This window comes from Rousettus aegyptiacus, unplaced genomic scaffold (assembly GCF_014176215.1).
Source record: "Rousettus aegyptiacus isolate mRouAeg1 unplaced genomic scaffold, mRouAeg1.p scaffold_m13_p_16, whole genome shotgun sequence".
Classification (NCBI taxonomy): domain Eukaryota; kingdom Metazoa; phylum Chordata; class Mammalia; order Chiroptera; family Pteropodidae; genus Rousettus; species Rousettus aegyptiacus.
The window spans coordinates 44,339,780-44,353,281 of NW_023416291.1; the positions used below are offsets into that span (position 1 = coordinate 44,339,780).

General features: G+C 56.4%; 1 protein-coding gene across 4 annotated transcripts in view; it reads left to right on the forward strand.

Moving 5' to 3' along the window:
- The first annotated feature begins 3 nt into the window (after positions 1-3).
- The window catches only part of BMP1 (bone morphogenetic protein 1), a 37,870-nt gene continuing 24,371 nt past the window's right edge, over positions 4-13,502 (forward strand). The window contains exons 1-7 of one of the 4 annotated variants that reach the window (XM_036233951.1): positions 4-265; positions 7,666-7,788; positions 9,812-9,976; positions 10,111-10,228; positions 10,531-10,709; positions 11,467-11,572; positions 13,042-13,166. In XM_036233951.1, coding sequence (XP_036089844.1) covers positions 112-265; positions 7,666-7,788; positions 9,812-9,976; positions 10,111-10,228; positions 10,531-10,709; positions 11,467-11,572; positions 13,042-13,166 — 970 coding nt within the window. In that variant the 5' untranslated portion in view covers positions 4-111. Of the gene's footprint in view, positions 266-7,665; positions 7,789-9,811; positions 9,977-10,110; positions 10,229-10,493; positions 10,710-11,466; positions 11,573-13,041; positions 13,167-13,502 lie in introns of those variants that run through there. The other 3 variants (XM_036233950.1, XM_036233953.1, XM_036233952.1) reach the window with 3 other exon arrangements.

Genomic DNA, 13,502 nt, shown 5'->3' on the forward strand with positions numbered 1-13,502 from the left:
GAGCGCCTCCCCCTCGCCTTCAGCGCTCGGCTTCCCCTCGCCCGCTCCCGCGTCCGGGCGCGACCCGCCGCTGCCACCGCCGCCACTGCCACCGCGCCCGCCGCTGCCAGCATGCCCGGCGTGGCCCGCCTGCCGCTGCCGCTGCTGCTCGGGCTGCTGCTGCTCCCGCGCCCCGGCCGCCCGCTCGACTTGGCCGACTACACCTATGACCTGGGCGAGGAGGACGACTCGGAGCCCCTCAACTACAAAGACCCCTGCAAGGCGGGTAGGCGCCCCCCGCCCCGCGGCCGGCCGGGCGCGAGGGCCGGGCGCGGGCAGGCCCGGCCGGGAGGCGCGGACTGCCTGCCGGGGCTTCGGGGTGGGGGGAGGACGGTCCGGTGTGGGAAGCCGGGAGCTGCCTGGTTGGCAATGCAGTGGGGAACAAAAGAAGGAGGGAAAAAGGGAGGGGAAGTTTGGGGGACTTTTAGGACTGAACTTTTGCGCCGTTTGTGGAAGCCGCTGCCTCTTGTCTTCGCAGAGGATTCCTAGGGAAATTTCACTCCCTGGGTCCTGAGAGAAACCTGCGGCCAAGGAGGCTTTTCCTCCTGCAGGAAACTTTTCTGGTCAAACTCCCGTGAGAGAGAGAGAGACTGTCTGTGTGTCTGTGTGTGTGGTGTGTGCGCGCGCGCGTGCATTTTCCCTTCTCCCCGGTCCCCAGCTCCAGGACCTGGTGTTTTCCAGTCTGTCTGTCCGTCTGTCTGGGCGGCTTGGAGACTGCACATCTGTCTCCCTGGAATGGGGTGGCCTGCGTCTCCAAGGAGCAGCTTTCCTGAGGCCCCTACCCAGCCCAGGTAGAAGAAGAAAGTTTTTCAAGGATTCCTCTGGGATCATGCTCCCTGAGTGTCCTGGGGTCCCCACCAGCGCAGCAGCTTTGTGGGACGGAGGAGACAGCTGTCAAAGTCAGAGAAGGCAGTGCGGGTCGGGGATTTACCTCTGCGCCTGTGTGCCAGGGGCTCGCAGCAAGCCAAGTTGGGAGGGAAAGTCGGAAACCCAGAGAACGGCCACTGTGTATCAGCTCCCTCAATCCACAGTCACCGGAGGGTTACGAGCTGAGGTCAGGGCCCAGGAGTGGGGTGTGTGTGTGTGTGTTCTTTGTCCGTGAAGACCCTGTGTAACCCCTTCACTCCTGCTCGGCTCAAAGGGGTCCTGCCCCTGGAGTGACCAGATGGCCAGGCACTCGGGCCTGATTGGATGACCCTGAGCAGGCTGCCTGGGACAAGAGCACCCACAGGGCATAAGATATCAGAACCTCCGCTCTACCTCCTGCCTCTGACTTTAGCCTGTCCCCAGATAGCCAGAGCCAGAGGCGGTGGCACAGTTCCTGGAGTTCTAGGAGTTCCTGTGTTTGGCACAGGGGATTGGGGGGCAGGTTGCTCGAGTCCTGCCCATGGGACCCCTCTTTGGGTGGATGGAAGTTGGAGTGATTTGGAATAAGGAGTCCCTTCCTGTGGGAGGAGGAGAAAACAAACCCCTCTGAACCTTCTTCCTCCCCCACCCTTGCTGGTCTGCAGGTAAACCCCGGAGTTAGCTGTCACCTTTCTCACGGGTCTTGGGGTGGGCTAAAGGGACAGAGCGTGGGCTTCAGAAGCAAGCAGACCTGTCAATCCTGGACCCACAGCTCATTAGCTGTACCACCTCAGGAATGTTAATTAGCTTCTGTGAATGTCACTTTTCACACCTGTAAAGTAGAACTGATCATATGTCTCTCCGTAGAGTTGGTGGTAAGGATTAAATATGAGGACATACATAAAACATTCATTAGCGCTTAGCACGCACTAAATAAATAACAAATAAGCACTAACTAAATGCTGACTGTCCCCCCCCCCCCCCGTTTTGTGTGCCTCACACTCTCACTTCATGTTTCTCTGAGGGAATCGTCTTGGTCTTCGGAAAAGGGAGTCTCTTCCTGACCCTGTCCTTACGTCATTCATTCACTCAACATATCTGCACTTACCGAATGCCTTATCGGTGCCGGGCCCTGGGCTTGATGTTGTGGGAGCTTTTGTAGGCCAGGAGGGGACCGCACATGGTGATGTAGCTGACAGCGCAAATCAAGATGCATTGTGTACCACCTTGGAGGGAAGGGACCTCAAGTCTCAAGGAGCTTCTTACCCGTCTGCAGCTCTGGTGATGATCACAGCAGGCTGGGAAGGTTTGGGGGTCTTCTCGGAGGAGGCGGGCTGGGGCAAGGCCTTAAAGAATGGGTAGGGAGCCAAGCTGATGTATTTCACTACTAGTTGGAAGTTGGAGTGATTTTCAGAGCAGCAGGAGGCTGAGGGCTTCATCCCCAGTCTCAGATTTCATGTTAGGGTGGGGCTGGCTAACTTGGAACTTCAAACAAGGGCTTTGGAGAAGGCTCTTCACCAGGGTGAAGTGAGGCTGGTGGGGAGCTGGGCCAGGCCTAGGGGTGGCCGAGAGGGCCCAAGAGGCTGACAAGGCCAAGATTCAGGGTCAGATCAGGCCTCCCTACTGGGTGTGACTGGTGCAGCCTGCCTTCCTCCCCCAGACTCCCTAAGACCCCACCCCCACATCCTCAAGCATCAGGTCCCCAGGCTCTTTTCTGTGTCTCCTGCCAGGCTTTGCCTCTTGCTCCCTCTGAGCCCTGTCCTCCAGGTGCTAGAGGGGATGTTAGCAGGTGTGCCTGACTTTACAGGCATACCTACCTCGTTTTATTGTGCTTTGCAAATGTTGCGCTTTTTTTTTTTTTTTTAACAAATTGAAGGTGTATGACAACCCTGTGCCAAGCAAGTCTATCGGAGCCATTTTCCGACAGGCTCAGATAACGGTTAGCATTTTTTAGCATTAAAGTATTTTTAATTAAAGTATATATATTGGGGGATTTTTTTTTTTTTTTTAGATGTAATGCTATTGCATACTTAATAGACTAAAGCATAGCATCAACGTAACTTTCATATGCACTGGGAAACCAAAATATTCATGTGACTTGCTTTGTCACGGTGTCCACTTTATTGCAGTGGTACAGAACCGAACCGGCAGTATCTTCAAGGTGGGCCTGTGTTTCCTTTGGATGCAACTGGTGTGCCAGCTTAGCTCTGCTCACTGGACCCTCTCCAGCTCTCTCCTCCTCCTCCTCCTTCTTGCGTTTTTGGGGGACCAAAAATGAAAGCCCCATTGACTTCCCTGGCTCACCTGTGATCTCTCACGATAGCCATACCCCTTTATTTGAAGCCACTTCTCGCTATTACTGCCAGAGTTATGGTTACTGTTGCCGTAAGGACAAAATTAAGACCCTTGACACCCTGGAGAGGTTCCTGGATCTTCTGGGTGAGGCGAGAGCAGTGGGCAGGATGCAAGCTGGTCTATGCATGTGCTGGGAGCTAGTTTCACAGACCCCACCCCCACCCCTCTCTCACCCTTGCCCAGGGAGATTGCCAGTCAGCCCTGATTTCTTGTATGTTAAACCATCAAGGGGTTCCTTTCCTAAGATTCCCAGCTCTATCTGGCTGCCCTGGTGACTTGGCAGTGACTCAGGGTTCTGGGAGAGACTTGGGGGCAGGAATCAGGACCCAGTTTCTCCCATAAGCAGAGAAGCCCATGAGACTGCCTCTGGGCCAGTGAGGACCTTGCTTCAGCCTCAGCTGGCAGCTCACAGGTCTGCTTTGGGAGGTCAAGTGGGCCAGTAGCTTACCAGTCCTCACCACTATCTTCACCTTAGGGGGCTCATGGCCCAGGTTTGGACTTCAAGGGGTCTCAGAGGAACAAGTTCCAAGCTCAGGAGGCTGAGAAGCAATTGCTTCTTCTGCCAGACCACATTCTCCCTCCAGACACCCTGAATGAGTCACCCACCCACTTATGCCCCTGCTCCCTGAGTCACCTTCTCTTTTAGGTGCCCTGGGGTAGGAGGAAAAGACAACCTCCCCGGGCTCAGGTGGAGGGAAACCAATGCGACTGACTCCCCAGGAGGGAGGAGCTCCCCAAATTCTAGTTTCTCCAGAGGTTTCCGGCGAAGATATTGGGGGAAGAAGGGAAAGAATAAAATGTATTGCTCCTTAGGCTTCTAAGGACTTGCAAGGATATCTGGGGACGATCGCTCCCCCACCCCTCCCTTTCTAAAGGTGCCCTTCTCCTTCGGGGGTGTGGCCTGAAAAAGGGGTCTGCACATCCAGTTATCTCTGTGTGTGAAAACACGAGGGCTTGCACGGGGAAGCTGTCGAGTGTGTTTTCACACTTTTCCGAATGTGCCCCTGCTTTATGGGCACGTGTGTTCAGCTATGCGTGTGGGTGCGCCTGAGTGCAAGGGAGTGCGTGCACAAATACGCACCTGTGCATCGGTTTACACCTGGGATTACGTATGTGCAAACACGTGTGGGAGCCTGAGTGTGTCCTTCCCCAGCCGGAAGCTCGTACTTGTGTCGTGGGACCTGCACGTGCTTGGTACCCATGGCACCGGGGCTCCATCACAACGGCCAGCTCCCGTCCCTCCCCTCAGAGCGGGGAGGAGCCTGAGGAGTCAAGAGGGCCAACCCGAAGGACGGGCACACAAGGTCCACCGCGCTCCCTTTTCTTCTCCTACTCCCGGGGCCTGGCTGTGAAGCAGCCGTGAATCCTCGTGGCTGATTTACCGCCAGAAAACAAAACAAAAACCCCTGATGCCGCGTCGAAAACAACTACTACCCCGACCCTGATCCCGGGCTTTCCTTCTGAAATAAGGAGGGGTGTCCCGGACTTCCCAGGATCTAGATTCCCTCACTTTCCCAGGGGAATCTCAAATGAGCAGGGCCTTCGGGCCCAGCTCCTGGCTATCGGGCTTTCCTGCCCACCCCGTCTCTCCCCACCCCCACTGTTCCCACGCATTCTTCAGCCATGACATCCCCACCGCAGGGCGCTCGCTCTCCGGCCAGCCCGGGGCCTGTCCCGCCTTCCTCCTGCCCTGCCCTCCACGCTGCCCTGGTCCCACAGGCCAGCACAGGCCTGTGGGCTCTGTGCTTGGGATTCAAGGTTCTGCTTCTGAGCACTCCGGGGCTTCACCCAGCTGCCAGGCCAGTGGAGGGGAACCAGTGAGTCCTTGGAAAGGGGAGAGCTGAACTTGAGCTTCGGGGCTGTCGTCGAGGTTATATTAATAGTAGCCATTTAGTGCGTCCTCACTATGCCCCAGGCTTTGTGCTAGGTGCTTTATTCACATGCCTTATTTCTTGTAAATAAATCCTAGGAGACAGATTCTTTTGTTAGCTCCCCTTTAGACAGGAGAAAAATTAAGGTTTGGAAGAGTCTATATGACTCGTCAGCTGGAAGAAGCCAAGTTAGGGTTCAAAGACAGGTCTGTCTGTCTCCAAAGACCTTGTTCTTTGCCACTGTGCCCAAAGGGGTGTCTAAATGTCCAGCCACACGTGTGAATGGTGACATCCATGGGTATGGGTGTGTAAGCCTGGAGGTGCAGTGTCTGGGCAAAAGTGCAAGATGTACAAATGTTGTGGGGACATTCACACGTCCCGTGTGACTGTTGACACACAGGAACCCGCCGCTGTGTCCTCGGAATGTACCTCCCGCCCCATATCCTTGCTGAGGCCACCCTCGCATGTCAGCCGAGAAGCATCTTCTATTGCTGTCTGGTCAATTGCTGAGCCAGGGCCACCGAGGGCGACGTTTTAAGTAAGAAACTTTCTCATGTGGCGGAAGAGATACTGGGCCACTTACTGGCTGGCGACCTTGGGCAAGTCATTTCCCCTCTTAGGCCCAAGCATTCTGACCTCTTAAGTCAGGGATGTGGGCGGGGACCTAGCGACCAGCTTATCTCTCTGTGAGTTTGTAATGAGCCGCTCCTAGGCAAATGCATGGGTGGAGTATGCCTTTACTGGCATGTACTGGGTAGGACAAGATTAAATGAATTCATTAATGTGAAAGCATGGAAAACACCACGTAAATTTCAGCAGACTTTCGCACAAGGTGTCATTACTGCTACTATTACTGGCTTCATGAGTTAGGAACTTGCAGTTGGTTTGTGTGTGTTGGAGCTCGCGCATGTGTGTTTTTTAGGACGGTGACTGTGTGTGTATTTTCTGGTGGATGTGTGTCTGCGTGTCTATTTTTGTGTATATGTATTTACAAGCTGGGTTCTACAGAATTAATGAACTTGAGTGCATGAGCACTGGACTGGGAACCAGGAGGCCTGACTTGTAAATCCATCCTTTCTACTGCCTAGCAGCATGGTCTTGGTGACCTAATTTCCCTTCTGGGCCTCAGTTTCTGTATGTATGGAAGGGAAGGTTGGTCTAGACAACTGCTGAAGTCACTCCCACATTCTGCTGATCCAGCTTTAGGTCACGGCTACAGAAGAATGTGTATCCGTGAGCACGTGTTGGCAGGCTCAAAGGATGTTGGTGAATTTTCACTCAAACGAACATCGTCCAGGGCCTTCCATTATCCGGTGCTATCCAGCGCATCGGGAGCGCTGCTTGTGTGTACAAGGATGTCTCTGTGACTTTGCGGAGCTCTGTGTTTGATGGCATGGGCGCGGATGTCAGCCTGTATCTGTAGGAACGCTAATCCTGTATGTCTGACTCTGTGTGTGTGATGATGATGATGATGATGATGATGATGATGTGTGTGTGTGTGTCCACCCAGCAGGCCATCTGGGGAGGAAAAACCTGTGTGCAAGGCCTCAAGGTTAAAACAACTTGTGTCATGCTGCCCTCCAGGCCTGTGTAGCGCTGGGATGAGAAGCAGATGTCGCCAGGGCGGAGCCGCGGGGAAGCTGCCCTCTGCTCCGCCTCCCGCCTCCCCAGCCCCAGCCCCAGCCCCAGCCCCAGCCCCGCGTGAAGCTTGCCTCTGAGCTCCTTCTATCAATCAGGCTCAACTGTGCAGCCTCTGCTTCTCATTCCTGACTTCTCACAAAGCAGACCGTTCAGCCCATCTCTCTGGAAATACCGTCCCAGCTTCAGAAATCAGGATGGCCTATTGGGGGGCTTTTTGCCCCCAGTCCCTTCTTTCTCCAGAGAGGGGACCCTGAGACTCCACATAGGAGTTCGTTGAGAACGGCTCGACCTTTTCTCCCAGTCGAGAAGCTCCCATCTCGCGTCCTAGGTTCCCCGACGTGCCTGTCTGCTCCACTCCTTATTCCCGTCCTCCCCTCATTGTCGTCGAAAGGGCATTTGTGGAGCGAATGCCTCGTGCCCAGCACAGTGCCAAGGTTTTAGGCCCACAGAGCGGACACTCTGTCACCTCACCCCCCGTTCCCTTCGTAGCGCCCATCACCGTCTGGATTCTTGAGTCCGGTATTTGCTTACTTGTGTGTTGTTGGAGGTTAGCTCCATGCAGGCAGGCACCTCGTCTGTCTTGCTAATCACGGGATTGGAACCTGGTCCACAGTCGGTGCATACTAAGTGTCAGATGAAGAATGAGGAAATAAGTGATGTGACCGTGTTTCGGTAGAGCTAATGGTCTGGTAGGGGCTGGCCATCAGCTTTGCGCGGATTCCAACTAAACAGTGAGCATGAGTCTCCCAAGAGATCCCCAGAGCCAAACCCAAACCCCACTGCCCTTCTCCTCCCCCAGAGGACGGTTGGGATTAAAGTTGCTATGGGGGCCGGGGCTGTGCCCACCGGGTCAGGGCTGTCAGTGCGGGGTAGGAGGATTAACTCGGCCCGCGGCCTCTTCTTTTCTCTCTAGCTGCCTTCCTTGGGGACATCGCCCTGGACGAGGAGGATTTGAGGGCCTTCCAGGTGCAGCAGGCCTCAGATCTCAGACAGCGTGCGATCCACAGGTCTTCTATCAAAGCTGCAGGTGCACTGGGTACGGGCCAGCCTTCCTATGCCCCAGAAGTGGGTGCCAGAATTGGGGAAACACAGACCCTTCCTGTTCCCAGCCAGCGCTCCCAAGACAGAGGCCATGAGCTTGAACCCAACGTAAGGCCTTGTCTTCCCTTAGGATATCTTTATCCCTTCCCCGGAGGAGCAGGAAGTATAGACATTCCCAAGAGCCAAGAACCAACATTCCTTTTGCTTACAATTTACAAAGTACTTTTATAAGCATAATCTAACTGGACTGTTCCCAACCACCTTCCAAGGCAGGTGTCAGGACAACTCCTGCTTTATAGATACAGATACTAAGATTCACAGAGGTGATGCGATTTGCTCAAGATCACAAAGGTGGCAGAGCTGGGACAGGAAGCCAAGCCTCTCACTCCAAAGCCAAGGCTCTGCTCAATGCCACAGTCCCTCCCGGCTTTAGCTCCTGCTCGCACCGTGCAAGCTTCTATGAATTCTTCAAGGCCCATCGCGAGAGCTTCTCTTGTGAAATCTTCCCTGATTGCCCTCCAGACATGCCCGTACCTCCATTTCCTGTGTCTTTTCTGCTCTGTACTGACACTCAGTGTGCTACCATAGTGCAACAATTTGTTTACGTGTCTGTCTTCCCAGCTGAACTCAAAGCTCTTCAAAGTCAGAGATGGGCCCTTCTTATCCCTGGGTGTGATCCAAGCACCTAACAACCCACCTGGCACTTGGGAGTGGGCGAGGGAACGGGAAGAACGAGGCCCGGGCTGGCTCGGTGCTGTCTAGCCTTCTCCCTGTTCTGGAACATGCTCTTAGCCATAGGTAGCTCTTCCCATTGCCAAAGGACACAGATGCTCACCTGGGACCTGCTCTGAGCACACTCTGGTAGTGGCAGGCAGTTGTCATGTTCAATACAAGGGAGGACCCTAGCATGGCAGCCCCTAGAGTGAAGGTCGAACTACCCCAGAGAGCAGCTGGCATTGGAGGGCGACCTCATGGCCTGATAACTAGCAAGGCTTACTCGACCTTATGGGGACTAGAATGGAGGAGCTGGATCACCCGGGCTGCCATTACCCCGCCACGTAACTTTGGGCAAATCTTTGGCCTTAGTTTCCTCATCCGTCAGAGGTAGATAGTGACACTCGCTCGATCCATCCCAGAGAGCTACTGTGTCCAATGAGACCTCATATGTGGGAATACTTAAAGAAGACATCAAGTTCAGTGTGCACCACAAGTCTGAAGGTTTACCGGATGAGAGGGGAACAGTTCCTAGTCTCAGGTCCCCACAGTTCCTAGGAAGCGAGTGCACTATTGTTCTCTTTTCCGTCACAGTCAACCCTTACTATTCATGGTGGTTATGGAATAAACTTCGAGTCATTCTATAAAGTCCCCGCGAACACTGAATTAGCAAGTACCGAGCCACTGCTCCTAAGAGAAACACAGTGAGCCTCTGGTCACAACATTTCCGTAACTCATCAGTACGTAGCCCTGGTTTGTGTGTGTTTCTGTTTAAAGACACCTTATTTAATATACAATCGCTTCATTAACACTGAACTCATAGCCAACAGCACTATGACTCACACTTGAAGGAAGCTTATCTAACACAGGCATTTTCTCCATAAGGCCCATCACAGTGGGGTGGAGGTGGGGGTGGGCAGGGGGATCGTTTTAACAGCAAAATCGCCAACAGAAAAGGCACAAAAATGCGAAACATGCAAAAACAACAACAGAAAGACGTGCCACTAAATAGACTGTGAAAAAGACACCTGTTTGCAGCATGAGAGCTGAAACAGGAAGGCAGAGCATCGCCTGGTTCCACCTTGGACGGGGACGTGCCCGTCGGGTGACTCAAATTTTTCACTGCTCTGAGCCTGTCAGCAAATGACGATGAAAGAGCCAAGGGTACTGATGTCGGGGCTCCAAATAAATTGTAGCAGGTGGGCAGATTTGGAATCTCCCAAACATGAGGCTTGATTATAATTTGTTTGCGCACCTCCCCCTTTCACCCACTTGCCACCAATGTCTCCCTCTTTCCCTTCCAGGAAACTCTTCCACTCCCAACTGCCCGCGCGCCAGCGGGCTGCCTCAGAGGAGAAGCCGTGGGCGATGGCGAGGCCGGTCCCGGAGCCGGCGGGCAGCCACGTCCAGACCAGATCGCGTGTGGCCCGATGGGGTCATCCCCTTTGTCATTGGGGGAAACTTCACTGGTGAGCATTATGTGCCGGCAGCCCTGCTGCGCACGGTAATCCGAGAGGTACCTTCTGCCTGTCGGGTATCGACTCGCGCAGTGGGTGAAGGTGGGCTCACCTGGACGCTGTGACAGCCTCCTTCTTCCTGGCAGGCAGCCAGAGGGCAGTCTTCCGGCAGGCCATGAGGCACTGGGAGAAGCACACCTGTGTCACCTTCCTGGAGCGCACTGATGAGGACAGCTATATTGTATTCACCTATCGACCCTGCGGGTGAGCAGGGGCCCCTGGGCACTGCACGCTGTCATCTCCCTAACCCACGTTCTGCCCCCCTGGGCACAGCAGCTGCCCCACCTGGGCCCAGCCCTGTGTCATCCGGCCCTTCCAGTCATGGGGCATCTATCCAGGAATGCCCCTAGACGTGACTGTGACCCAGCCCACAGCCTGGGCATCCCCACACTCAGGCCCCGCCCCTGCCCCTCCGCTCCCCGCCCCCCTGGCAGCCTAGCCCGGCCCCTGAGTGGATGCACTCCCCCAGCTCGGGACCGCCCCCCTGAGCTGGCCCCGCCCTCCAGGTGCTGCTCCTACGTGGGTCGCCGTGGCGGGGGCCCGCAGGCCATCTCTATCGGCAAGAACTGTGACAAGTTCGGCATCGTGGTCCATGAGCTGGGCCACGTCATCGGCTTTTGGCACGAGCACACGCGGCCCGACCGGGACCGCCACGTCTCCATCGTGCGTGAGAACATCCAGCCAGGTATGTACTTCTACCTGAGGGCGGGGGTACCGTGTCTCCTGCCCCAATCCCTGCTCCGGGGCCCCTGGTGCGGGTGGCAGCTGCTCCCTTGAGCCATCACCTCTGGTCAGCTCAACATATAATCTCAGCCCTACCGGGGCCTAGGTTAGTCCAGGTACTGCCTCTGAGGCATCTTCTCTGGCCAGTAGCAGCTCGGGACCACAGATCAATTGCGGAGCTACTTTGAGGGGGCCAGGAAAGGTCCAAGTCCTGGACACAGGCGCCGTGTAGAGCAGCCAGAACCCAGCTGGCCTTCAGGGTGGGGTTTGGGGAGGGGTCTCCCTGTCCTCCATGCTTCCTCAGCCTTTCTCTTCGCTTACCCAGCCTTCTGCTCTCTGCCTTTTCTGTCCTCTAAGGGGGTTTACTCTCTCCTTTCTCCCTGCTATGCTCTCCGTTTCCCCTCCCTTCCTGTTTCCTCCCTCTCTCTCCCCAGGCCTCCTCCACTCTTCACTGCTTTCATCTCGCTGTGGTCCTAGAAATGGGCACTTCCTTCCCATACTCCCTTGAGCCTTCCCTGCAGCAAGTCCTCCTTCACCCTGCCCCTCTGCTGGACACTCTTCTAGAGACCCGCCCCTCCCCCCAGGCTTCCCTTGGCTGCTCCTGGGACCCTCAGGTAGGGGGGCACCTCCCAAGTCCTGGGAGGACCCCATTCCCCACCCTGCATCCCACACAGACCCACCCCCTGCCTCTCCCCACACCCTCTTCCTGGTCTTCGCAGGGCAGGAGTACAACTTCCTGAAGATGGAGGTCCAGGAGGTGGAATCTCTAGGGGAGAACTACGACTTTGACAGTATCATGCACTATGCCCGCAACACGTTCTCCAGGTGAGAGATGGGCCCGGCCTCTGCCGGGGGCGCCCAGCCCTGCCCGCCGTGGGCCTCCCGCTTTGCACCAGGCTGTCCTGCTGAGTTAGCAAGGACAAGAACGGGTCCTGGGCGGCTGCGGCCCCCAAGCAGAGGACCCGCGGTGCTGCCTGCCCTCTGCCCTTTCCACTGATGGGCTCGTGGCAGGGCCGGGACTCACAAAGCCTAAGTTCTTCACCTGGTGCTGTGCACACCAAGGGCATCTGGCACAGGGGGCAGAAATGCAGCCACTCTGCAAGCTGTGGTACACGGTGGCCCCGGAACTGTGTCAGCCCAGAGGAGCTGAGCTCATCCCTCCTCTGATGACCAAAGAGGGACAAGTTTTTCTAATCAGGAGCATCCTCTTCTGATCGGTCTGCCTTTTCATAATTAGCCACTTTGCACAAAGACCAGCTCCTGCCCTGGACCAGCCTCCTCCCTACCTCACAAGCACACGCACACCTACTCTTTGTCCTAGGCTCAGGTTCCCGAAGTCACAGCCAGAGCCCCAAGGTAGTGGGTCAGCCCCCCACCCCCACCCCAGCTCCTCCTTAGCCCCGTGTGGGAACTGACCCGCATGCCTCTCGCCCTCCTTCCCGCCTGGCCTTCCCTCGTCCTCCATCTGCCTCCCACTCTGTCCCAGACATCGGCCCTGCCCCCTCTCTTCAGTCCTGCTAGACCCACTCTTCCTGCCTCCAGACCTGAGGGAACAGAGACCAAGGAAGGGTGGTGAGGTCATCGGCCCCCCACACCCACAGTCCCCCCTATGCCTTTCCCACCACATCCCTCCTCAACCCCTGCCGAGTTCCACCCAGCTGGTGAGTCAGGGGCCCTGGGGAGGCGGAGGGCTGCCTGCTTCCCCTCCTCCCAGATGGGAACACCCAGGATCTCACGGGCAGGAGCTGAGAGTCCAGAGACACTGATGGGTCGGGAACTGGTGGGGCTGTCCCAGGGTCCGATCCGGCCACAGTGGACCCTGCCCTTTGGCCTTGTCCCAGGTGCTATCAGAAGCAGCCGTGCCAATAGGGTAAAGCGTCGGCTCTGGGTCATCCTGGGAGAAGTGCATTCGAGGCTGGTCAGCACAGGGGCTGCAGAAGCAGGGGCCAGGTGGGGCTGGAGACATGATCGACGAGGGGTCCGAAGCTCTCCGGGGGCCGGGAGTCAGGGCCAGATTGAGCTGGGCACCAGTGGGTCCCCAGGGTTTCCTGGGCTTGTGTCCCTGACCTCCCAAAGGGCTTCTGGGGCTCCCCCAGGTTCCTGTGCTGTGGCTGCCACGGAGCAGGGTGGCTGCTGGTCAGTGGGCAGCATAATGACAGGGTGAGACGTCTCCACCCGTCCCTGACCCTGCCGAGGAATGTCTGGGCTCTGGCGGGGTCGTGACCTTCGGTGCGCACACGCACGCCACCCTCCTTCCCTCAGGTTCTCACCCACGTGGGGCTTGTCCTTCTCAGGGGCATCTTCCTGGACACCATTGTTCCCAAGTACGAGGTGAACGGAGTGAAACCTCCCATTGGCCAAAGGACCCGGCTCAGCAAGGGGGACATCGCCCAAGCCCGCAAGCTCTACAAGTGCCCAGGTCAGGCCGTGGAGGGATGGCCCAGGGAGCAGTGGCGGGTACGGCCCCAGACAGGCAGAGGCCAGGACTGGGGTCAAGAAGGTTAAAGCCATGAACCTTAGAGAAGGCCAAGACCGCCTCGGGGAGGGGACCCCCAGGGAGTGGCAGTATTCATGTTATGGGCCTAACTGGGGCTAGGGTCAGGCGGTGGTGAAATGATGAGCCGCCCACCTTCTCAGGGTCTGGGAGAACGAGGGACACTGGGAGCAGAAAATGGGAAGAGCAGAGCAGTTCTCAGAGAGCGAGGAGGGAGGCCCACCAAAAGAGCCTGACCTCAACTCTGGAGCCCAGTCGCCT